Below are 27431 nucleotides of genomic sequence, written 5' to 3'. Positions count from 1 at the left end.
GAACTCTGTCATGCGACGACAAATCAAACACCTGCTCAGGAGGGATAATGGCACCCAATGGTGATTCCTTCGCTGGCATCTTTAATATCTCTATTTTTCACTTTCAGGGCTCTTTTGAAGAGCCTGAACTGGAGTTACACGCTGACCGCAGTTCGTTGTGGGAATGGGACCCGCTCTTGGAGTTTCACAACTGGCTGTTATTCGGCGCACCACGGGCTCGGCCTCAGAGCTTAGCTCACCTTCGGAGGACTGAAATCTCGTGGCTCTAGAGACGAGCGGATTGAAGGTCGGTGTCACAGCAGGAGATCAGTGTGTCGTCGGGGGAGTTGGAAGATCTAACGCTGTGTGCCCGGAGACCCGAGATCTTTGGGCACAGAGCTCAGAAAAAGTGACACAACGGACTTTTAACATCGTAAACCAGCGAGTTGTTTGTTATGTCTCCCCTCTCGTTGTGAAACGGAGACACCTCTTTCTCCCTTATTAGGGAGAGAGAGAGCCAGTGGTATGCCGAGTGCCGGGTGAAACGCAAAGTCTTTGGGGTAACTGCAAGTCTGTGTCTTTGCTGTTGTTTTGCTCACGCTTGAGAACTCGTTGGCAGTGCCGATGCTTTTGTTTGCCGGTGGGGGGAGAGGGGATTGTCGCTCACTGCCGCTTACGCGCGGGAAGGAGGGGAGCTGGGGGGGGGGGTCCTTGGGGTTCTAACATTTAACTGTCATTCATTCTCTGAGGGCACTCCTCTGGATGGTTGTGAAGAAAAAGCATTTCAGGATGTATATTGTATACATCTCTCTGACATTCAACGTACCTTTGAAACCTTTGTTGCCAGTGACTAGTGGTGTTCCTCAGGGGTCAGTATTGGGACCGCTGCTTTTCACATTGTTTGTCAATAATTTAGATAATGGAATTGATGACTATGTGGCAAAGTTTGCGGATGATACAAAGGTAGGTGGAGGGGTGGGTAGTGCTGAGGAAGCAATGCGATTGCAGCAGGACTTAGACACATTGGAAGAATGGTCAAAAAAGTAACAGATGGAATACAGTGTTGAGAAATGTATGATAATGCATTTTGGTAAAAGGAACAATGGTGCAGACTATTACCTAAATGGGGAGAAGGTTCAAACATCAGAGGTGTAGAGGGACTTAGGAGTCCTCATGCAAGACTCCCAGGAGGTTAATTCACAGGTTGAGTCTGTGGTAAAGAAGGCAAATGCAATATTGACATTTATTTGAAGGGGAATAGAATATAAAAGCAAGGAGATAAGGCTGAGGCTTTTTAAGACAATAATTAGGCCACACTTGGAGTATTATCAACAGTTTTGGGCCCCATATCTCTGAAAGGATGCATTGTGATTGGAGAGAGTCCAGAGGAGGTTCATGAGGATGATTCTGGGAATGAAGGGGTTCACATATGAGCAACATTTGGCAACTTTGAGCCTGTACTCGCTGGATTTCAGAAGAATGCTTGGGGATCTCATTGAAACCTACTGAATATTGAAAGGAATAGATCAGGTGGATATGGAGAGGATGTTTTCTATGGTGTGGGGTATCCAGAACTAGAGGGCATAGCTTCAAAACTGAGGGGCGACCCTTTACAACGGAGGGAAGGTGGAATTTTTTTTTAGCCAGAGAGGAGTAAATCTGTGGAATGCTCTGCCACAGACTGTGGTGGAGGCCACGTCCGTGCGCATATTTAAGGTGGAAAATGATCGTTCCCTGATTGGTCAGGGCATCAAAGGATACAGCAAGAAGGCAGGTGTACGGGGTTGAGTGGGCTCTGTGATCAGCCATGATGGAATGGCAGAGCAGACTCAATGAGCTGAATGGCCTCATTCTGCTCCTGTGTCTTATTGTCTAATGCTGTTTATGAACAGGAATCTGAGATCTCTCATAGACCTCCTGAAACCAGATCTACAGAGGGAAGTGCAGAATAATCTGTTCAGACGGTTGCCAAGTGAATTTGCAAGCAGCTTCGACGTTGGACAGGAAGTCCTAGCGCATGATTACTGAGAAGACAGGTGGACACCTGGTGGGATAGCTACAGGAACTGGATCACTGACGTACACAGTGGATGCTGGAGATCAGACATGGAGACGTTATGTCAACCAGGTACTGAATGTCAACCTGAATTGACTGCATCCAACAAGGTGGACACATTATAGTCACCGGACTTACCTCTCAGTGATGATCATGTCTCTGACAGCAACGTGACACCGGAAACTGAGAACGTTGTCTTAGACAAGACACCTACTAAACCTGATCCCACTCCACAGGTCCAGAGGGGCTGCCCTGAAAGAAACAGAGCACCACCCAAAAGACTGGATAGTGAAGTTAGCTATGGACTGTCATTGTGAAAGCATGTTTATTTGGAATATGGGTTTATGAAAGGGAAATTGAATGTTTTGTACATAAACAGTTCTATGTTGCATTACTCTAAAGGGGGAGGAAGTGTAATGTATGGATCTATTTCTTTTTGAGCAATGACCGCGCCCCCCCCCCCCCAGCACTATATATTGATCTGTTGTCCGCCCATGCACTGTTGTCTCCCAGCTAAATTGGACTCCAGTGGCTAAATAATGGTACAAGGAGCTTAGAAAAATAGAGGGCTATGTGCTGGGGAAATTCTAGGCAGTCTCCAGAGTAGGTTACATGGTCAGCACAACATTGTGGGCCGAAGGGCCTGTTACGTGCTGTAAAATTTCTATGTTCTATAGTGTTCCCAAAAATTTGTTAAGGCAAGAGATTCTGCAGAATCTGGAAATCCAAAACAACACACACACACAATGCTGGAGGAACTCAGCAGGTCAAGCAGCATCTATGGAAATCAATAAACAGTCAACATTTTCGTATGAGACCCTTCTTCAAGACTGGAATTTTATTTGAATCTGATATGAAGAAACACTGATCTTGAGTCAAATTCCACTTACTTTAAGATTTTCCTTCACTGGCTCCAAGCTGTTAGTTAACAACTTGGGGAGTCGAGTGACCAGGTCACGTGTCTGGGAAAGAATAAAGGACACATTCACTAAAATCATCATTTCAAATAAAAAGAAAAGCAAAGCTCTTTCCAGATGTACCGTGGAGAGCATTCTAACTGGTCGCATCACTGTCTGGTGTGGAGGGGCCACTGCACAGGATCAGGAAAAGCTGCAGAGGGTTGTAAACTCAACCAGCTCCTTCATGGGCAATAGGCATCAAAGATATTTTCAAAATGTGATGCCTCAAAAAGGCAGCATCTGTTACGGACCCCCATCACCCAGGACGTGCCCTCTTCTCATTGCCACCAGCAGGTAGGAGGTACAGGAGCCTGAAGACATACCCTCAATGATGCAGGAACAGCTTCTTCCCCTCCACCATCCGATTTCTGAATTGATAATGAACCCATGAACCCGACCTCTCTATTTTTCTACGGTTTCTATGGAAGTGTTTCTACTGACAGGAGAAGCGGCAAAGGCAGGTTACTGGTGCCTTAAAACCAGCCGCTTCAGGCAGATGGGGCCCGTCAACCGTGGTTGGCAGCTCATCGAAAGGAAACCTCTGATCTCAAACCACCGCTGCCTTGTGGCTTCGCGAGTAAACCTGAGGGAAAAATCTGGAGTTAGGCAGTCCTACATTGAGTTCAACGCCGGCTGACAACAGCTGCGATACTATTGGTACCAGACTGTATCGGTCTCTGCCATTCCTTTGGGTTTATCAGTTGCGTTTAAAGGGGGAGCTTGCTACATGGGCAACAGTTTGCTCTCCATATTGCACTACCCAGGATTGCGTACCTAGACAGCCGGGATGCAATATTCATGGTCACCTCTGACTGACAGAGGCCTCAGTCAGTCAGTTATGTGTGCCTTAGCCTGTCAGTTACATGTGCTATACGTGCCTCAGTCAGTCAGTTATATGTGCTGTATGTCCCTTAGTCCATCAGTTATATGTGCTATATGTCCCTTAGTCCATCAGTTATATGTGCCTCAGTCAGTCAGTTATATGTGCTATATGTCCCTCAGTCAGTTATATGTGCTATATGTTCCTCAGTCAGTCAGTTATATGTGCTGTATGTCCCTTAGTCCATCAGTTATATGTGCTGTATGTCCTTTAGTCCATCAGTTATATGTGCTATATGTCCCTTAGTCCATCAGTTATGTGCTATACGTGCCTCAGTCAGTTATATGTGCTATATGTCCCTTAGTCCATCAGTTATATGTGCTATATGTCCCTCAGTTATATGTGCTATATGTTCCTCAGTCAGTCAGTAATATGTGCTATATGTCCCTTAGTCAGTCAGTTATATGCGCTATATGTCCCTCAGTCAGTTATATGTGCTATATGTCCCTCAGTCAGTCAGTTATATGTGCTATATATGCCTTGTGCTGTGTGTGACTGTTGACACTGTGTTTGAACCTTGGCCCCAGAGTAACAGTTTCATTTGGCTGTATTGATGTATGGTTGAATGACAATTAAATTAAACTTGTCAGACTCTGCTCTACAATGCTTTGACAGCTCAGTTGAAGTACACAGCCAAGTATTTGTCAGGTACTGCTCTGCCTCACATTTCATCAGTTGGCAATTCCAGCTGAAATCAGGATGTTTTCACTGTTTTACACTTCCCGCTCTGTTCTTGTCATTGTTGGGAAATAGAGAGGCTGGAAGCTTCATTCCCCGCATTTCCTCTCACTTGTGCTTCAATTGGCTCCCAGTTCCTAACCCATCAATTCTGTCACTGATGCCAAACCCACCGTGATCGATGTTCACTTTGTGTGGACATCGGGAAAATCCAGTTCATCAAATGTTTATCGTTGGATCATGAAACCGCTTCATCCTCAAGTCCCATTTCTTCCACAAGAGGCTCTCGGAGTTGGGATAAATACTGAAATGGTAGTCACTCTTTCAATATTTACCTCATAGAACTCTACAACACAGGCTCACCATGTGTTGGTCTTTCACCTGCTCTAAGATCAGTGTAACCCTTTCCTCCCACATATCCATCCACTTTTCTATCCTCCATGTGCCTGTAAGAGTTTTACAGATGTATCTGTCTCTACACCGCCCCTGGCAGCGTGTTCCTCACCCCCAACACCCTCTGTGTATAAAACTTACTTTTGACATCCCTCCTCTACTTTCCTCCAATCACCTTATTTTTATAGCCCTTTGTATTAACTATTTCCGCCCTGCATAAAGTCTCTGACTGTCACTAGATCTATGCCTCTTATCATCTTGTACATCTCTATCCAGTCACCTCTCTCTCACCCCAGAGAGAAAAAGTCCAGCTTGCTCAACCTACCCTCATAAGCCATTGGAAAGCTGAGACAGAGTGGATGTGCAGAGGATGTTCCCTATAGTGAAGGAGTCTAGGACCAGAGGGTACTGCCTCAGAATAGAAAACGTTCATTTAGTACACAGATGAGGAGGAATTTCTTTATCCAGACAGTGTGAATCTGTGGAATTAACTCCCACAGATGGCTGTGGAGGCCAAGTCATTGGGTATATTTAAAGCAGAGGTTCATAGGTTCTTAAATAGTCAGGGCACCAAAGGTTATGGGGAGAAGGCTGGGTTAGGGTTAGCTTTGAGAGGGATAATTTAAGAAGGGTGGGAAGCAGCAGAAAGGAAACTACAGACCTGTTAGCCTGACATCAGTGGTTGGGAAGTTGTTGGAATCGATTGTTAGGGATGAGATTACGGAGTACCTGGAGGCACATGACAAGATAGGCCAAAGCCAGTATGGTTTCCTGAAAGGAAAATCCCACCTGTCAAACCGACTGCAGTTCTTTGAGGAAATTACAAGCAGGGTAGACAAAGGAGATGCAGTAGATGTGGTGAACTTGGACTTTCAGAAGGCCTTTGACAAGTTGCCGCACATGAGGCTGCTTAGCAAGATAAGAGCCTATGGAATGGGTGGAGCATTGGCCGGTTGGCAGAAAACAGAGGGTGGGAATAAAGGGATCCTATTCTGGCTGGCTGCCGGTTACCAGTGGATTTCCACAGGGGTCGGTGTTGGGGCTGCTGCTTTTTACGATGTATATCAATGATTTGGATTATGGTATTAACGGATTTATGGCTAAATTTGCCGATGATACAAGGATAGCTGGAGGAACGGGTAGTGTTGAGGAAACAGAGAGCCTGCAGAGAGACTTAGATAGTTTAGGGGAATAGGCAAAGAAGTGGCAAATGAAATACAATGTTGGAAAGTGTATGGTCATGCACTTTGGTGCAAGAAATTATCAGGCAGATTATTATTTAGATGGGGAGAGAGTTCAAAATGCAGAGATGCAAAGGGACTCGGGAGTCCTTGTGTAAGTTATCCTAAAGGTTAACCTCTAGGTTGAGTCGGTGGTGAAGAAGGCGAATGCAACGTTGGCATTCATTTCTAGAGGTATAGAATATAAGAGCAGGGCTGTGATGTTGAGACTCTATAAGGCACTCGTGAGGCCACACTTGGTGTATTGTGAGCAGTTTTGGGCTCCTTATTTTAGAAAGGATATACTGACATTGGAGAGGGTCCAGAGAAGATTCACGAGAATGATTCCAGGATTGAAAGGGTTACCATGTGAGGAACGTCTGGCAGCTTTTGGGCTGTATTCCCTGCAGTTCAGGAGAATGAGGGGGGATCTCATGGAAACATTCCGAATATTAAAAGGGCTGAACAGATTAGATAAGGCACAGTTAATTCCCATGGGAGGGGATTCTAAGACAAAAGGACACGACTTCAGGATTGAAGGACGTCCATTTAGAACAGAGATGCGGAGAAATTCCTTTAATCAGAGGGTGGTAAATCTGTGGAATTTGTTGCCACTAGTGGCTGTGGATGCTAAGTCATTGGGTGCATTTAAGGCAGAGATAGATCAGTTCTTGATTAGCCAGGGCATCAAAGAGTATGGGGAGAAGGTAGGGGAGTGGGGATGACTGGAAGAATTGGATCAGCCCATGACTGAATGGCAGAGCAGACTCGATGGGCTGAATGGCTTGCTTCTGCTGCTATATCTTATGGATTGAGGTCTGGATTCTGACTTGGCCACTCTAGGACATTAACTTTGTTGTTTTTAAGCCATTCCTGTGTAGCTTTAGCTTTTTGCTTGGGACTATTGTCTTGGTGGAAAACAAATCTTCTCCCAAGTCCAGTTCTTTTGGACACTGCATCAGGTTTTCCTCCAGGATTTCCCCGTATTTTGCTGCATTTATTTTACCCTAACCCTCTGGTTCCAAGGTTGTCAAGCCGAGGAGTGGTAGTGGAGACAAGCTCCCACTACCTAAAAGTGTTCCTCATGGCATGCATCTCAAATAGCCCCTGACAACCAAGTCCAACTCCTGGCCTTCTTGCGTGGCTTAGCCTCTAAGCCCGGTGGAACTGTTTCTACTGACAGGAGAAGGGGCGAAGGCGGGTCCTGGTGCCTTAAAACCAGTGCTTCAGGTAGATGGAGCTCGTCAGCCTGGGAAGGCAGTCCAACTAAGAGATGGAAACTCTGATTTCAAACCTCCGCTGCCTTGCGGCCATACCCACTCATGGGAAAGGCTTCGGGAGTAAACCCTGAGGACAAATCCGGAGCTGGAGTCCGTAAGGCAGTCCGACGTTGCCTTCAACCTCGTTCTGGCAACTCCTGCGATGACACTGGTGCCAAGCTGTATCGGCCCTTGCCCTTCCCTTGGACAACATCGGTGTCGTGGAGAGGGGAGACTTGCAGCATGGGTAACTGCTGGTCTTCCATACAACCTTGACCAGGCCTGTGCCCTAGAGACCTTCCAGGCGCAGATCCATGGTCTCGCGAGACTAACAGATGCCACCATTTTACCCTCTACCTTCACAAGCCTTCCAGGGCCTGCTGCAGTGAAGCACCCCCACAGCATGATGCAGCCACCACCATGCTTCATGGTAGGGATGGTGTGTTTTTGATGATGTGGTGGTGTTTGGCTTACACCAAATATAGCATTAAGTCTGTTGGCCAAAACGTTCAATTTTGGTTTCATAAGGTCGTAGAACCTTCTTCCAGCTGACTTCAGAGTCTCCCATATGTCTTCTGGCAAACTTTAGCTGAGATTTCATGGGTTTTTTTTCCATCAGAGGCTTTCTCTTTGCTACTCTTCCATAAAGCTGTGACTGGTGAAGCACCCGGGCAACAGTGGTTGTATGCCCAGTCTCTCCCATCTCAGCCACTGAAGCTTGTAACTCCTCCAGAGTTGTCACAGGTCTCTGGGTGGCCTCCCTCACTAGTGCCCTTCTTGCACAGTCGCTCAGTTTTTGATGACAGCCTGCTCTAGGCAGATTTACAGCTGTGCCATATTCTTTCCATTTCTTGATTATTGGCTTAACTGTACTCCAAGAGATATTCAGTAACTTGGAAATTTTCCCCTATCCATCTCCTGACTTATGCCTCTCAATAACATTTTCGCAAAGTTGCTTGGAGTATACTTTTGTCTTCATGGTGTAGTTGTTGCAGGATACTGACTCACCAGCAGCTGGACCTTCCAAATACAGGTGTATTTTTACTACAATCAATTGAAACACCTTGAGAACACACAGTGATCTCCATTTAACTAATTATATGACTTCTAAAACCAATTGGCTGCATCAGTGATGATTTGGTCATATTGGGTGGGGAGGCGGGAATACTTATGCAATCAATTACTTTGTGTTTTATATCTATTTAATTTAGATCATTTTGTAGAAATTTGTTCTCACTTTGACAGCAAAGAATCTTTACCTGTTGATCAGTGTCAAAGAAAGCCAAATTAAATCCAAAGTGATTCAATATTGTAAAAAATAAAACATGAAAACTTTTTATAGGCACTGCGTGTGTTTGTAAGTGTACATATATTTTATATATATACATACACACACACACACACACACACACATAAATAACCAGGCTCTAGGCTTGGCACAAAAAGAAGAGTTACATGAAGTCTCATTCAAGTGGCAAGTCACAGAACACTGTAGCAGAGAAACTGGCCCTTCAGCCCATCAAATCTGTGATAAACTATAATCTTGCCTAATTCCATCAACCTGCACTTGGACCAACATACCCCTCCCATCCATATACCTATCCAAATTTCCCTTAAATGCTGAAATTGAACCTGTATTGACCACTTCCTCTGGCAGCTCATTCCACACTCACACCATCCTCTGAGTAAAGAAGTTCCCCTTCAATATTTCGCCTTCACCCTTAACCTGTGACCTCTCATTCTGGTCTCACCCAATACCAGCATGCTTGCATTTACCCTGTCTGTACCTCTCATAATTATGTACATCTCTATCAAATCTCCCCTCATTCTCCTACACTCCAGAGAATAAAGTCCTCACCTATTCAAACTTTCGCAAAACTCAGGTCCTCAAGACCTGGCAACATCCACCATCTCTCAGGCATCTGCATTTTCCTGACTCTAGTTCTACAGTCAATGCCGGCAAGGAAATGAATTTCACGGTTGTGTATGGTGACAGGTATGTAGTTTGATAATGAATTTACTTTGAAGTTTGAGAAGTTGTGCACTTACCTTTTGTTTACTTAGCTGCAGTTCTTTCTGGTAGAATCCCAGCCTATTGTCCAGTCTTTCCACACTGAAATTCAACAAGTAAGGAGCTGCTGACAGCATCCGTGAAATGGCTTCTTTGTTGAATTTCTGAGATTGCAGATATTGTACTCTGAAAGGGAAAAGCACATACTTTCTTAAAAGACTCACATGACAAAATCGGCTGTGATTTACATAGGCACAGCTGGAAAATTTTATATATAATGAATTATACTACACCAAATACAACACACCGTCCTTACACAGCACATTGTAAAGAAACATTATTTATTCTATTCAGAGACAGTGTGGAACAGGGTTCTTCTGTCCGTCCACTGAGCTGTGTGGCCCAGAAATCCACTTTTTTAACCCAAACCTAATCACAGGACAGTTTACAATGACCAATTAACCTGCTAACCAGTATGTCTTTGGACTGTGGGAGGAAACCAGAGCACCCGGAGGAAACCCTCATGCACACAGTGGGCACCAGAATTGAACTCGAAACTCAAACGTTCTGCTCTGTAATAGCATCATGTTAACCACTACAGTACCGCGAGACGTCATGGTGCGGAAACCTTTCTCGTAAATAATAATAAATATCAGGATATCATATTGATAATACAAACAATTATAAATACCTAATACTAATTAATAAAACATTATATATTGCTTTGTAGCTATGAAGAAAATATAATTAAAAGTTTTCTTAGCCAAGTTTTTTGAACAGCTGTTATGCATGATAGGATCATTCAATGGCTTTAATATTAGTACTAATATTACAACTGGCACAACTATTTTACATTCAGATTTATTTTTTTCTAAAGTGTCACTGGTATTTCATGGAACCATCAAGACAGGATGGCGGGGCAGAGATATGTCTCTACCAAAGGAAGTGTAAGGTGCTCCAACATAAGAACATAAGAAATAGGAGCAGGAGTCGGCCATCTGGCCCATCGAGCCTGCCCCGCCATTCAATAAGATCATGGCTGATCTGTCCGTAAACTCAGCTCCATCTACCTGCCTTTTTCCCATGACCCCTAATTACTCTACTATGTAAAAACCTATCTAACTGTATCTTAAATATATTTAGTGAAGAAGCCTCAACTGCTTCCCTGGGCAGAGAATTCCACAGATTCACCACTCTCTGGGAGAAACAGTTTCTCCTCATCTCCGTCCTAAATCTTCTCCCCTGAATCTTGAGGCAATGTCCACTAGTTCTAGTCTCACCTACCAATGGAAACAACTTTCCTACTTCTATCTTATCTATCCTTTTCAAAATCAGATGCTTCCATAAGATGCCCTCTCATTCTTCTGAACTCCAGAGTATAGTCCCAGGTGACTCAATCTCTCCTCATAGGTTAACCCCTTCATCCCTGGAATCAACCTGGTGAACCTCCTCTGCACTGCCTCCAAAGCCAGTATATCCTTCCTCAAGTATGGAGACCAGAACTGCACACAGTACTCCAGGTCTGGCCTCACCAGTACCCTGTACAGTTGCAGCATGACCTCCCTGCTCTTGAATTCAATCCCTCTAGCAAGGAAAGCCAACATTCCTTTTGCCTTCTCAATAACCTGTTGTACCTGCAAGCCAACATTTTGTGATTCATGAACAAGCTCTCCCAAGTCCCTCTGCACAACAGCATGCTGCAATCTTTCACCATTTAAATAATAATCTGCTCTTCTATTATTCCTCCCAAAGTGGATGATCTCGCATTTACCAAAGTTGTATTCCACCTGCCAGACCTTGGCCCACTCACTTAACCCATCTATATCCCTCTGCAGACTCTCCAAATCCTCTGTACAATTTGCTTTTCCACTCACTCTAGAGTTATCAGCAAATTTTGCTCTGCTACACTCAGTCCCCTCTTCCAAATCATCAATGTAAATGGTGAACAGCTGCGGGCCCAGCACCCACCCCTGCGGCACCCCACTCACCACTGACTGCCAACCGAACAGACACCCATTTATACCAACTCTCTGCCTTCTATTGGTTAACCAATCCACTATCCATGCCAATACACTTCCTCTGACTCCATGCATCCGTATCTTATTTATAGGTCCCTTGTGTGGCACCTTATCGAACGCCTTCTGGAAATCCAAGTGTACGATATCCACCTGTTCCCCTCTATCCACTGCACTCATAATGTCCTCAAAGAGCTCCAGTAATTTTGTCAAACAAGACCTGCCCTTTCTGAATCCATGCTGTGTCTGTCTAATGGAACCACTCCTTTCTAAATATTTCACTATTTCTTCCTTAATGACAGCTTCAAGCATTTTCCCGACTACAGATGTTAAGCTAGTTGGCCTATAGTTGCAACACATATCAAAGTTGCTGGTGAACGCAGCAGGCCAGGCAGCATCTGTAGGAAGAGGTGCAGTCGACGTTTCAGGCCGAGACCCTTCGTCAGGACTAACTGAAGGAAGAGTGAGTAAGGGATTTGAAAGTTGGAGGGGGAGGGGGAGATCCAAAATGATAGGAGAAGACAGGAGGGGGAGGGATAGAGCCAAGAGCTGGACAGGTGATTGGCAAAAGGGGATACGAGAGGATCATGGGACAGGAGGTCCGGGAAGAAAGACAAGGGGGGGGACCCAGAGGATGGGCAAGGGGTATATTCAGAGGGGCAGAGGGAGAAAAAGGAGAGTGAGAGAAAGAATGTGTGCATAAAAATAAGTAACAGATGGGGTACAAGGGGGAGGTGGGGCATTAGCGGAAGTTAGAGAAGTCGATGTTCATGCCATCAGGTTGGAGGCTACCCAGATGGAATATAAGGTGTTGTTCCTCCAACCTGAGTGTGGCTTCATCTTTACAGTAGAGGAGGCCATGGATAGACATGTCAGAATGGGAATGGGATGTGGAATTAAAATGTGTGGCCACTGGGAGATCCTGCTTTCTCTGGCGGACAGAGCGTAGATGTTCAGCAAAGCGGTCTCCCAGTCTGCGTCGGGTCTCGTCAATATAAAAAAGGCCACATCGGGAGCACCGGACGCAGTATATCACCCCAGTCGACTCACAGGTGAAGTGTTGCCTCACCTGGAAGGACTGTCTGGGGCCCTGAATGGTGGTAAGGGAGGAAGTGTAAGGGCATGTGTAGCACTTGTTCCGCTTACACGGATAAGTGCCAGGAGGGAGATCAGTGGGGAGGGATGGGGGGGATGAATGGACAAGGGAGTCGCGTAGGGAGCGATCCCTGCGGAATGCAGGGGGGGGGGAGGGAAAGACGTGCTTAGTGGTGGGATCCCGTTGGAGGTGGCAGAAGTTACGGGGAATAATATGTTGGATCCGGAGGCTGGTGGGGTGGTAGGTGAGGACCAGGGGAACCCTACTCCTAGTGGGGTGGCGGGAGGATGGAGTGAGAGCAGATGTACGTGAAATGGGGGAGATGTGTTTAAGAGCAGAGTTGATAGTGGAGGAAGGGAAACCCCTTTCTTTAAAAAAGGAAGACATCTCCCTCGTCCTAGACGGCCTATAGTTGCCCATCTTTTACCTATATCCTTTTTTAAAAAGTGGCGTGACATTTGCTGTCTTCCAATCTGCCAGGACCTGCCCAGAGTCCAGAGAGTTTTGATAAATGATTACCAACGCGTCTACTATAACCTCCGCCAATTCCCTCAGCACCCTGGGATGCATCCCATCAGGACCAGGGGACTTATCTACCTTCAGACCCTCTAGTTTGCTCATCACTATCTCTTTAGTGACAGTGATTTTATCAAGGTCCTCACCTCCCATTTCGTCCATAACATCCTTCTTTGGCATATTAGACGTGTCCTCCACCACAAAGACCGACACAAAATAGTTGTTCAATGCCTCAGCCATTTCCTTATCACCCAATATCAATTTCCCCTTCTCGTCTTCCAAGGGACCTATGTTGACTTTAGCCATCCTCTTCCGCTTTATATATTTATAAAAACTTTTGCAATCTGTTTTTATATTTTGTGCTAATTTACTTTCATTATCTATTATGAATTATCTATTACTCTTTCCTTATTTCTATTATGAATTATCTATTATGAATTATCTATTACTCTTTCCTTATTTCTTGTTGATTTGTTCTTTGTTGCTTTTTAAAGTTTTCCCAATCCTCCGGTTTCCCACTACTCTTTGAAACTTTGTACACCTGAGCTTTTAATTTGATATTATCTTTTATTTCCCTAGCTATCCAAGGCTGGCTCTCCCCACACTCACTGTCCTTACTTTTGAGCACTGTGAAAAATCACTTTGAAAGTATTCCACTGTTCCTCAACAGTGGATGCTTCCCTGGTGTCATGGATTCTTGATTACCTGACTGTCAGACCACAGTACGTGTGCTTGCAACACTGTGTGTCCGACAGAGTGATCAGCAGTACTGGGGCTCCACAGGGGACTGTCTTGTCTCCCTTTCTCTTCACCATTTACACCTCGGACTTCAACTACTGCACAGAGTCTTGTCATCTTCAGAAGTTTTCAGATGACTCTGCCATAGTTGGATGCATCAGCAAGGGAGATGAGGTTGAGTACAGGGCTACGGTAGGAAACTTTGTCACATGGTGTGAGCAGAATTATCTAGAGCTTAATGTAAAAAAGACTAAGGAGCTGGTGGTAGACCTGAGGAGAGCTAAGGTACCGGTGACCCCTGTTTCCATCCAGGGGGTCAGTGTGGACATGGTGGAGGATCACAAATACCTGGGGATACGAATTGACAATAAACTGGACCGGTCAAAGAACACTGAGGCTGTCTACAAGATGGTGGTGCCTGAAAAGAGGATGCTGTCCAAGTTGCATGCCATCTTGGTCAATGTCTCCCATCCACTACATAATGTACTGGGTGGGCACAGGAGTACATTCAGCCAGAGACTCATTCCACCGAGATGCAGCACAGAGCGTCATAGGAAGTCATTCCTGCCTGTGGCCATCAAACTTTACAACTCCTCCCTTGGAGGGTCAGACACCCTGAGCCAATAGGCTGGTCCTGGACTTATTTCCTGGCATAATTTACATATTAGTATTTAACTATTTATAGTTTTATTACTATTTATTATTTACCGTGCAACTGTAACAAAAACCAATTTCCCCCCGGATCAATAAAGTATGACTATGACTAACTGTCCTACCAAATAGCCTGTGCTCCCAATCCACATTAGCCAACTCCTCCCTCATCCTGTTGTCATCTCCCTTGTTCAAGCATAATACACTAGTTTTAGATCTAACTATTTCATCCTCCATCTGTATCTGAAATTCAGTCACATTATGATCACCCTTTCCAAGAGGATCCCTGACTACAAGATTGTTAATCTTACATAGAAACATAGAAAATAGGTGGAGTAGGCCCTTTGGCCCTTCGAGCCTGCACCGCCATTCAGTATGATCATGGCTGCTCATCCAACTCAGAACCCTGTACCAGCCTTCCCCCCTTACCCCTGATCCCTTTAGCCACAAGGGCCATATCTAACTCCCTCTTAAATATAGCCAATGAACTGTCTCATTGCACAGGACCAGATCTAAGATAGTATTTTCCCTTGTAGGTTCACTAACATGCTGCTCAAGAAAGCTATCAATGATGCATTCTATAAAGTCCTCCTCAAGACTTCCTTGACCAACCTGATTCACCCAATCTACGTGGAAGTTAAAATCCCCCATGACAACTGCCGTTTCGTTCTTACGAGCCTCAGTTATTTCTTGGTTAATTGTCTCTGCCACTACAACATTTCAGAAGTTTCTCCAGATGTTCCTCCGTGCTTCTCACGTCTGTCTCCATCAAATCAGGATTGTGCACAGTACCTACTTACAAATACAATATCATTTCAGAGCGGCCGACATCTTCTCCTCCCCTCTGTAGTTACAGTGAAGTAAAGGAAACTACAGAGGCATGAGAAAGGAGTTGGACAGAATTGATTGTAAAAGAACACTGGCAGGGATGATGGCAGAGCAGCAATGGCTGGAATTTCTGGAAGGCAACAGGATATATACATTCCAAAGAGGAATAAGTATTCTAAAGGCAAGATGACACAACCGTAGCTAACGAGAAAATTCAAAGCCAACATAAAAGCCAAAGGGAGGGTATGTAATAGAGCAAAAATTAGTCAGAAGTTCGAGGATTGTGAAGCTTTTAAAAACTTGTGAAAGTTCCAGGTGTCAGTGGTTCTTGGGAAACTGAAAGTTCTGAGGTAGACAAGTCACCTGGACCAGAGTATGTACACCCCAGGGTTCTGAAAGAGGTGGCTGAGAAGATTGTGGATGCACTAATAATGATCTTCCAAGAATCAGTAGATTCTGGAATGGTTTCAGAAGACTGGAAAATTGCAAATGTCACTTCACTCTTCAAGAAGGGAGGGAGGCAGAAGAAAGGAAACTATAGGCCAGTTAGTCTGACCTCAGGGGTTGGGAAGATGTTGAAGTCGATTGTTAAGAATGAGGTCTCAGGGTACTTGGAGGCACATGGTAAACATAGGTCATAGTCAGCATGGTTTCCTCAAGGGAAAATCTTACCTGACAAGCCTATTGGAATTTTTTGAAAAAATAACAAGCAGGATAGACAAAGGAGAATTGGTTGATGTTATGTATTTGGATTTTCAGAAGCCTTGACAAGGCGCCACACATGAGGTTGCATAATAAATTACGAGCCCAGGGTGTTACAGGAGATTCTGGCATGGATAAAGCAGTGGCTGATTGGCAGGAGGCAAAGAGTGGGAATAAAGGGAGACTTTTCTAGTTGGCTGCTGGCGACTAGTGCTGTTCCACTGGGGTCTGTGTTAGGACCAATTCCTTTTACGTTATATATCAATGATTTGGATGATGGAATTGATGGCTTTGTAGCAAATTTTGCAGACGATATGAAGATAGGTGGAGGGACAAGTAATTTTGAGAAAGAAGAGAGGCTACAGTGAAACTTATGACAGATTAAGACAGATTGGGCAAAGAAATGGCAGATGGAATAGAATGTCGGGAAGTGTATGGTCATGCACTTTTATAGAAGAAATGAAAGGGTTGACTATTTTCTAACTGGAGAGGAAACCCAAAAAAAAAAACAAGGCACAAAAGGACTTTTGTGCAGGTTTCCCTAAAGGTTAATTTGCAGGTTGAGTACATGGTGAGCAAAACAAAGTTAGCATTAATTTCAAGAAGACTAGAATTTTAATGCCAGGATGTAAAGCTGAAACTTTATAAAGCTCTCTTGAGGCCTGACTTGGAGTGTTGTGAACAGGTTTGGACCCCTTATCTCAGGAAGGCTGTGCTGAAAATGGAGAGGGTTCAAAGAAGGTTCACGAAAATTATTCCTGAATTGAATGGCTTGTCATATGAAGAGCTTTTGATGGCTCTGGGTCTGTATTCACTCAAATTGAGGAGAATGAGGGGTGACCTCATTGAAACCTATCGAATGTTTAAAGGCCTTGATCGAGTCAATGTGGATGTTTCCTAAGATAGGAGAGTCTAAGACCAGAGTACACAGCATCAGAATGGGGCGGGGGGGGGTGTCCTTCTAGAACAGAGATGAGGAGGAATTTCTGTAGCCAGAGAGTGATGAATCTGCGAATTCTTCGCCACAGACAGCTGTGGAGGCTAATTCTTTTTGTATATTTATGCAAAAGTTTGACAGATTCTTGATTGGTCAGGGTATAAAGTGATACAATGAGAAGGCAGGAGATTGGGGCTGAGACAAGAATTGAATCAGCTATGATGAAATGGTGGAGCAGACTCGATGGGCCCAGTGGCCTAATTCTGCTCCAGTATCACGGTTTTATAACTGCGCCGTGGATGTTCCCAAGGCCGGCTGCAAAGGTAGGAGTGTTAGACATAGAGGTAACAATGCCATTCCCTAAAAACCCACAGACTAGATGGGCTGAAGGGCCTGTTTCTGTGCTGCAGTGTTCTATAGCTCCATAATGTGAAAGACGGGCCCAGGACAAAGAAGTCTGGTGAGCTGCTGTCGGCAGCCTGTGCCCCAGTAGGGCTGATGGGCTGAGGCTTGTAAGCCGGCTAAAAGTCCATCTCCCGTATCTCCAGACACTTGCAGACCTCTTTTGAAATGTGTTCATCTGTACCTATCAGTTCCCAGTGCTCCCAGTCCCGTCCAATCTGACCAAGGCCCTGCGTATTCCGGAAAATACTTCCAAGAATGTACTAATTCAGTTCTCTCTATGCATCTCCCAATCCCATTCTTTACCTCTTTTGCAGATTCTCTATGTTCTCGGTTAGAACGAAGGGATTTCGAGTCAGGAAAGCTCCGAGAAAATCCTTTTCAACTCCCACATCTTTCAGGAACAGAAGTCGCTCTTTCACATCCCTGTCAAAATCCAGCCGCAACAGCATGTTGGCCACATTTGGTCGCCGTTCTAGTTTAGACAGATCTACACCTGGAATTGTAAATACATAACAGTAAAATTGTGATAATTCGTTATTAACACATTGCTGAACATAGAATAGTACAGCACAGTAAGGCCCTTCGGCCCACAATGTTGTGCCGACCCTCAAACCCTGCCTCCCATATAACCCACCACCTTAAATTCCTCCATATACCTGTCTAGTAGTGTCTTAAACTTCACTAGTGTATCTGCCTCCACCACTGACTCAGGCAGCGCATTCTACGCACCAACCACTCTCTGAGTAAAAAACCTTCCTCTAATATCCCCCTTGAACTTCCCACCCCTTACCTTCAAGCCATGTCCTCTTGTATTGAGCAGTGGTGCCCTGGGGAAGAGGCGCTGGCTATCCACTCTATCTATTCCTCTTATTATCTTGTACACCTCTATCATGTCTCCTCTCATCCTCCTCCTCTCCAGAGAGTAAAGCCCTAGCTCCCTTAATCTCTGATCATAATGCATACTCTCTAAACCAGGCAGCATCCTGGTAAATCTCCTCTGTACCCTTTCCAATGCTTCCACATCCTTCCTATAGTGAGGCGACCAGAACTGGACACAGTACTCCAAGTGTGGCCTAACCAGAGTTTTATAGAGCTGCATCATTACATCGCAACTCTTAAACTCTATCCCTCGACTTATGAAAGCCAACACCCCATAAGTTTTCTTAACTACCCTATCCACCTGTGAGGCAACTTTCAGGGATCTGTGGACATGTACCCCCAGATCCCTCTGCTCCTCCACAGATTCTGAGAGGCACATCCTGACCACAGAGGCCTAACAACCATTTTTGGCTTTATTAGGCATTGGTCAGACTGCACTTGGAGTATTGTGAGCAGACATCCCACCCTGCAAAAACTGATTTCAGGGAGGTAGCACCATCAATTTGTGGGAGACTTCGGGGAGAGGTGGGATGTCTGCAATAGAGTAGCTCCTTAGCAGCTAGCCAGCTAGTTTAAATAACGTTAGCTATGCTAATGAACGAATGACACCTGTTAAACTCACCTCAACACGTCTTTTACAGCCTTAACCCACCACGGGCAATAGAAAAGTCACTGTTGCAAACAGCACAGCGAGCAACGCTGTCATTATTTTTGACCCCTATTAGGCAGGGGTACACCTTAGGGTAGTCTGGGGTGACGTACGTTTTATATTTTTTTTTGGAACACTCTCCCATGGCGCGCTCTCGCTTGCTTTCTCGCTCGCTCTCAAAAAAATTGATTTCCGTGATATTTTATATAATTTGCGGTCATCAGGGAGCCACTATTGATATGTGGGAGACTCCCGGAACTTCCAGGAGAGGTGGGATGTCTGCGAGCAGCTTTGGGCTCCTTATCATTTGCTGGCATTGGAAGGAGTCCAGAGGGTCAAGAATTATTTCAGGAATGAAAGGGGTGTTTGATGGGGTGGGCCAGTACTCACTGGAGATTAGAAGAATGGGGGAGGGATTTGAAACCTATCGAATATTGAAAGGCCTGGATGGAGTGGACATGGAGAGGATATTTCTTATAGTGGGAGAGCTTACAACAGAGGGCACAGACTCAGAACACGAGGACATTGCTTTTGAAAGGAGATGAGGTGAAATTTCTTCAGCCAGAGGGTGTTGAATCTGTGGAATTCACTGCCACAGACGGCTGTGCAGGCCAAGTCATTGGGTATATTTGAAGTGGAGGTTGATAGGGTTTAGATGAGGCAGGGTGTGAAAGGTTACGGGGAGAAGGCCGGAGAATGGAGTTGAGTGGGATAATAAATCAACCCTGATGGAGTGGGCCCAATCGCCTAACTCTGCTCCTACATCTTACACACACAAGTAGGAAGAGAAGGAAGCATTGTTTTTACAAGGAAAGCAGAAAGTAACACAAGGGTGAAAAAAATAATCACTTCCACTTCTCAGGTGCCTCAAAGGAAACGGAGAATATTGTCAGCCCTTTATAAAGACAATTTTAGACGGACACATTATAATAATGCAAAATGTAATAAAAACTATTTGAATATTCTTAACAAGGCTACCTACAACTGCAGTATGGTGTCAAACTTTACGCCTTTCACACAGGGTGAGATTTCAAACACCTGAAGCTACTTCAAACAAATGCCTATTAATATAAACATGGTTATAAATCAACAGATACCAGGATAGGAATGCAGAGCAAGGTGGGTTTTTGTTGAGAAAGCCTCAGATTTTGGAGAAATTTGATTTAAGTATTAAAAGTTACGCAGGCTATCTGCGCTTTAGAGTTAGATATGGCCCTTGTGGCTACGGGGGTCAGGGGGTATGGAGGGAAGGCTGGGGCAGGGTTCTGAGTTGGATGATTAGCCATGATCATAATAAATGGCGGTGCAGGCTCAAAGGGCCGAATGGCCTACTCCTGCACCTATTTTCTATGTTTCTATGTTTCTATGTTTATATATTGGCAGAAAACAAAATACTCAGGACTCAATCAGTGGAAGGTTTTTCTTCTCGTTCAGAGTTAAACTCTGAATCAAGTTGCCAGTTTGCATGAGGAGGTCAAGTTCATGTTTGATTCCTGGATCATTGGGGCCTCTTCTGGGGGAGGTAGGATTTGTACGAAAAGGGCGGGTTACACCTGAACCCAAAGTGGTCCAATATCCTAGCGGGCACATTTAATAGAGCTGTTAGGGAGGGTTTAAACTAATCTGGTAGGAAATGGAAACCAGAGTGATAGGGCTGAGGAAGGGGAAAACAGAAATAAATCAAAGATAGTGTGCAACAGAGATGAAAGAAAAAACAGGCGGGAGATGAGACTTAATCAAAGCCAGTGGGATGAGTTACAGGGCAATAGAGGTGTGGTGCAGTTAAAACAGAAAGCAACAAATACTGGACTGAAAGTGTTATATTTGAATGCACACAGCATAAGAAATAAAATGGACGATCTTGAAATTCAGCTACAGATTGGCAAGTATGATGTTGTGGCCATCTCTGAAACTTGGCTAAAGGATGGCTGTCTTTGGGAGCTGAACATCCAAGGATAAATGGTGTATCGGAAAGATAGATTAGTAGACAGAGGGAGTGGTGTGGCCCTGTGTATAAGAAATAATATTAAATCATTAGAAAGAGATGACATAGGATTGGAAGGTGTAGAGTCTCTATGGGTTGAGTTAAGAAATGGCAAGGGTAAAAGGTAAATGGCAGTTGTATACAGGCCTCCAAACAGCAGCCGGGATGTGGATTACAAATCACAGCAGGAGATAGAAAAGTTATGTCAGAAGGGCAATGTCATGATAATCGTTGGGGATTTTAACATGAAAGTGGATTGGGAAAACCAAGTCAGTACTGGACCTCAGGAGAGAATTTGTAGAATGTCTAAGGGATGGCTTTTTAGAACAGCTTGTTGTTGAGCCCACTGGGGGATCAGCTGTGCTGAATTGGGTGTTGTGCAATGATCTGGAGGTGATAAGAGAGCTTCCTTAGGGAACCCTTAGGGAACAGTGATCACAATATAATCGAGTTCACTTTGAAATTTGAGAGGGAAAAAGTAAAATCCAATGTGTTGGTATTTCAGTGGAATAAAGGAAATTACAATGGCATGAGAGGGGAACTGGCCAAGGTTCATTGGGAAGGGACCCTAGTAGGAAGGACAGCAGAGCAGCAATAGCTGCAGTTTCTGCGAAAAATGAGGGAAGTGCAAGACGTATATATTCCAAATAAGAAGAAATATTCAAAGGGAAAAAGGACACTAGCGTGGCTGACAAATGAAGTCAGAGCCAAAGTAAAAGCAAAAGAGAGGGCATTCAAGGAAGCCAGAGCTAGTGGGAAGATAGAGGATTGGGGAGCTTTAAAAAAACTTGCAGAAGGAAACTAAGAAGGTCACTAGGACGGAAAAGATAAATTATTAAAGGAAGCTGGCAACCAATATCAAAAAAGATACTAAGAGTTGTTTTTAAGTATATAAAGGATAAAAGAGAGTCAAGGGTAGATACAGGACTAATACAAAATGACACTGGAGATATTGTAATGAGAGATGCAGAAATGGCAGAGTAACTTCATGCGTAGTACCTGTTAGCCTGACATCAGTGGTTGGGAAATTGTTGGAATCAATTGTTAGGGATGAGATTACAGAGTACCTGGAGGCAAATGACAAGATAGGCCAAAGCCAGCATGGTTTCCTGAAAGGAAAATCCTGCCTGACAAACCTACTGCAATTCTTTGAGGAAATTACAGGCAGGGTAAATAAGGGAGATGGAGTGGATGTGGTGTACTTGGATCTTCAGAAGGCCTTTGATAAGGTGCCACACATGAGGCTGCTTAACAAGATAAGAGCCCATGGAATTACAGGGAAGTTACTAGCATTGGCTGGTCGGTAGAAAACAGAGAGTGGGAATAAAGGGATCCTATTCTGGCTGGCTGCCGGTTACCAGTGGAGTTCCACAAGGGTTGGTGTTGGGATCGCTGCTTTTTATGATATGACAAATGATTTGCACTACGGTATTAATGGATGTTGTCATTTAAAGTTTTAAGATAAATTGGATAGATATATGGATAGGAAAGGAATGGAGGATTATGGGCTGACTGCAGGTCGCTGGGACTAGGTTAGAGTAAGGGTTTGGCATGGACTAGAAGGGGCGAGATGGCCTGTTTCTGTGCTGTAATTGTTATATGTAAACACAAAATAATCTGCAGATGCTGGGGTCAAAGCAACACTCACAACACACCGTTGGAACTCAGCAGGTCGGGCAGCATCAGTGGAAAAGATCGGTCGACGTTTCGGGCCGGAACTCTTCGTCAGGACTGTAGGGGGAAGGGGCAGAGGCCCTATAAAGAAGGTGGGGGGAGGGTGGGAAGGAGAAGGCTGGTAGGTTCCAGGTGAAAAACCAGTAAGGGGAAAGATAAAGGGGTGGGGGAGGGGAGGCAGGGAGGTGATAGGCAGGAAAGGTGAAAAAGGAATAAGGGAAAACACAATGGGTAGTAGAAGGAGGCGGAACCATGAGGGAGGTGATAGGCAGCTGGGGGAGGAGGCAGAGTGACATAGGGATAGGGGAAGGGAGCGGGGAGGGAATTACCGGAAGTTGGAGAATTCTATGTTCATACCAAGGGGCTGGAGACTACCTAGACAGTATGGTTCCGCCTCCTTCTACTACCCATTGTGTTTTCCCCCTATTCTGTCTTGACCTTTCCTGCCTATCACCTCCCTGCCTCTCCTCCCCCACCCCTTTATTTTTCCCCTTACTGGTTTTTCACCTGGAACCTACCAGCCTTCTCCTTCCCACCCTCCCCCCACCTTCTTTATAGGGCCTCTGCCCCTTCCCTCTTCAGTCCTGACGAAGGGTTCCGGCCCGAAATGTCGACTGATCGTTTCCACGGATGCTGCCCGACCTGCTGAGTTCCTCCAGCGTGTTGTGAGTGTTGCATATGGTTATATGGTTGTGGCTAAATTTGCCAATGATACAAAGATAGATGGAGAAGCAGTTAGTATTGAAAAAACAGAGAGCCCGCAGAAAAACTTAGATAGTTTAGGGGAATGGGCAATGAAGTGGCAAATAAAATGCAATGTTGGAGTATGTATGGTCATGCACTTTGGTGGAAGAAGTAAGCGGGCAGACTATTACTTAGATGGGGAAAAAAATTCAAAATGCAATGATGCAAAGGGACTTGGGAGTCCTTGTGCAAGGCTAACCTCCAGATTGAGTCAGTGGTGAAGAAGGCAAATGCAATGTTGGCATTCATTTCTAGAGGTATAGAATATAAGAGCAGGGATGTGATGTTGAGGCTCTATAAGGCAGTCGTGAGACCACACTTGAGTATTATATACAGTTTTGGGCTCCTTATTTTAGAAAGGATTTACTGACATTGGAGAGGGTTCAGAGAAGATTCACGAGAATGATTGCAGGAATGAAAGAGTTACTGTATGAGGAAAGTCTGGCAGCTCTTGGGCTGTATTCCCTGGAGTTCAGGAGAATGAGGGGGGATCTCATAGAAAGATTCCAAATGTTAAAAGGCCTGAACAGATTAGATATGGCAAAGTTATTTCCCATGGTAGGGGATTCTAGGACAAGAGAGCACAACTTCAGGATTGAAGGACGTCCATTTAGAACTGAGATGCAGAGAAATTACTTTAGTCAGAAGGTGGTAAATCGGTGGAATTTGTTGCCACGAGTGGCTGTGGAGGCCAAGTCATTGGGTGCATTTAAGGCAAAGATAGATAGGTTCTTGATTAGCCAGGACATCAAAGTGTATGGGGAGAAGGCAGGGGAGTGGGGAGAACTGGAAGATTTGGATCAGCCTGTGATTGAATGGCGGAGCAGACTTGATGGGCCGAATGGCCTACTTCTGCTCCTATATCTTATGGTTTTGATTGTCATTTAACCACACATTGAATAGAGCCAAACAAAACAGTGTTCCTCGGGTCCAACAGCACACAGCACATATAGCTACGACAGCAGGAAAAAAGTGTTACAAATAAAACAAAATTTTAAAATGGAATACAAATTTTTGGAAAAATTCAAACAACAATAGGATTAAATCCCTGCCTGAGACCATTTACGTTGATCCAATCGCTAACCAGGATTTGCATCGTTGGTTACTTTCTCCTTCCTTACTTATTCTGACTGAATTGTGGATGTGGAATCATTTAGACGGGAATTTTCTTTACTCCAAATTGTGGATGTGGAATCATTTGGACGGGAATTTTCTCTACTCCAAATTTTGGATGTGGAATTATTTAGACGGGAATTTTCTTAACTCCGAATTGCCCTCAGATTCTATTTCTGACTTTTCCATTTCAAGATTGTTTAATGTTTAATGCTATTTCCAGCACACAAGACTAAAGGTGAACAAAATAGTTGTTACTCTGGATGTGATGGAGCACAAAAAACACAATAAGATAAAAACACAATAAATATGAACACATAAATAGTTTACATACAGACATTGATTGTATGTCTTAAAGTGATGCTAAGCAGAGGAGTGGTGACTGACAGGAAGGTTTTTTTTGCATAATAGAGGAATTAAGGGTTATGGGGAAAAGGCAGGTAGATGGAGCTGAGTTTACGGACAGATCAGCCATGATTTTATTGAATGGCAGGGCAGGTTCGATGGGCTAGATGGCCGACTCCTGCTCCTATTTCTTGTGTTCTTATGTTCTTACGAAATGATAAAGCAGTGGTGGTTGGGGTGTGGGTTAGTGTGTGGAGGTGTCGATCAGTCTTACCGCTTGGGGAAAGTAACTGTTTGTGTCTGGTGGTCCTGGTGTGGGTACTACGTAGCCTCCTCCCTGATGGGAGTGGGACACCAGTCCATGAGCAGGGTGGGTGGGATCCTTCCTGATGTTACTGGCCCTTTTCCAGCCCCTTTCTGTTTCGATGTCCTTGTTGGTGGGCAGGCTGGTGCCGGTGATGCATTGGGCAGCTTTGAGAACGTGTGGGAGAGCCTTCCTGTCTGCCACAGTGCAGCTTCCGTACCAAACAACGATCCAGATTGCTAGGAACCATTCAGAACACAGCACAGTACAGGCCCTTCAGCCCTTAATGTCGTGTTGACCTTTTAATCTGCTCCAAGATCAATCTCCCTCCCACATTGGGATGTGACTGTACTTGGGTGGGTTTGCAAGCAGGAACTCTGGAACAAGGTCAATGTTGAGGAAAACTGGAGGTTTGGCGAACGAGTAGGTACTGGTTTTGTTTGTGATTCATACAAGCTCTGATGTGTAACCAAATGGTGTCAACAGCAATCAGACCAAGATACAAACAGGCGACGAGGCTGAGATCGCAGAGGGCAACTTACAGTGTTTAGAAGGCCAACAAAATAACTCAGAACATTACAGCCCAGCACAGGGTCTTCAGTCCAGTATGTTGTGCCGATCGTATAACACACCAAGATCAATCTAACCCTACCTAACCCTCCCACATAATCCTCCATTTCTCTACCATCCATGTGTATATCCAAGTTTCTGGAATGTCCCTGATGTATCTGCCTCTACCACCACACCGGCAGCACGTTCCACACCCCCCCCCCCACTATCAGCGTAAAAAAATACTTACCCCTGACACCCCCCCGCACTTTCCTCCAATCATCTTAAAATGACTCCCCCTCCTATTATCCTGGGAAAAAGTCTCTGGCTGTCCACTTATCTGTGCCTGTTACCATCTTGTACACCTCTATCAGGTCACTTCTCATCCTCCTTCTCTCCAAAGAGAAAAGCCCTGGCTCACTCAACCTACCCTATGCTCTCCAATCCAGGCAGCATCCTGGTAAATTTCCTCTGCACCCTCTAAAGCTTCCATACCCTTCCAATAATGATGCAGCAGAACCGAACACAATACTCCGAGGGTGGCCTTACTGGGGTAACATTACCTCGAAGCTCTCGAACTCAGTCCCCTGACGGATCAAGGACACATTACACTCCTCCTTACCCACCCTGTCAACTTGCACTGTCACTTTGAGAGATCTATGTGAAGGGTGAGATTTCCTTAGTGCACCATGAATACAAAATTCTGAGGGGTATAGAAAGGGTAAACGCATGCAGGCATTTTCCACTGAGTTTGGGTGAGACGAGAACCAGAGGTCATGGGTTAAGGGTGAAAGTGAAATGTTTAAGGGGAATCAGAGGATTGTAAGTGTGTGGAACGACCTGCCAGCACAAGTGGTGCATGCAAGGTTGATTTCAACGCTTAAGTGAGTTTGGATAGATACATGCATGGTAGGGGTATGGAAGGCTATGGTGCGGGTGCAGGTCAATGGGAGCAGGCAGGCTAATGGTTAACTAATGCATCAACTAGATGGGCCGAAGAGCCTGTTTCTGTGCTGTAGTGTTCTATAAGCTGAGAGGTAATGTTGCAGCTATATCGGACCCGGGTGAGACCCCACTTGGAGTATTGTGCTCAGTTCTGGTCACCTCACTACAGGAAGGATGTGGAAACCATAGAAAAGGTGCAGAGGAGATTTACAAGGATGTTGCCTGGATTGATAGAGGTGTACAAGATGATGGGAGGCATTGATCGTGTGAATAGTCAGAGGCTTTTTCCCAGGGCTGGAATGGCTAGCACGAGAGGGCACAGGTTTAAGGTGCTTGGAAGCAGGTACAGAGGAGATGTCGGGGTAAGTTTTTTACGCAGAGAGTGGTGAGTGCCTGGAATAGGCTTCCAGCAACGGTGGTGGAGGTGGATACGATAGGGTCTTTTAAGAGACTCCTGGACAGGTACATGGAGCTCAGAAAAATAGAGGGCTATGGGTAACCCTAGTAATTTCTAAAGTAAGTACATGTTCAGCACAGCTTTGCGGGCCGAAGGACCTGTATTGTGCTGTAGGTTTTCTGTGTTTCTAAGTTTTTAATTTTATCAGAAAGGCTCATCAGACCAGCTGGTCTTTTCCTTTGAGGAAAACACACAAAATGCTGGAGGAACTCAGGAGAGGTGACTCGATAGAAGTGTACCAGGGTTATTTTTTCTGGAGTGCTGGAGACTGAGGGGAGATCTGACAGGGGTGTAATGTGCTGCAAGGTTTCACTGCTAATGTAATGGTTTCTCTGCACCAGCATTGTTTGGGTTATGACTAGAGATAACAGGGGCTTTGGAATGTGGGCCATCCAATGAGAGGGATATTGTTCTTTATTGTGTGTCTGGGAGCAGGGATTTCGGGGTCTTTTGCCTGGGAGAGATG

At 44.9% G+C, this 27431-nt stretch overlaps 1 protein-coding gene across 1 annotated transcript in view; it reads right to left on the bottom strand.

The window, feature by feature from the left end:
* The window catches only part of mterf3 (mitochondrial transcription termination factor 3), a 48057-nt gene that overhangs the window by 14090 nt on the left and 6536 nt on the right, over positions 1–27431 (bottom strand). The window contains exons 4-6 of the mRNA XM_072251716.1: positions 17626–17815; positions 9473–9620; positions 2925–2996 (exon numbers count right to left, since the gene is read on the bottom strand). Coding sequence (XP_072107817.1) covers positions 2925–2996; positions 9473–9620; positions 17626–17815 — 410 coding nt within the window. The remainder of the gene's footprint in view (positions 1–2924; positions 2997–9472; positions 9621–17625; positions 17816–27431) is intronic.

Source organism: Mobula birostris, chromosome 1, assembly GCF_030028105.1.
Source record: "Mobula birostris isolate sMobBir1 chromosome 1, sMobBir1.hap1, whole genome shotgun sequence".
Taxonomy (NCBI): domain Eukaryota; kingdom Metazoa; phylum Chordata; class Chondrichthyes; order Myliobatiformes; family Myliobatidae; genus Mobula; species Mobula birostris.
This window is presented reverse-complemented; position numbering and strand designations above follow the sequence as displayed.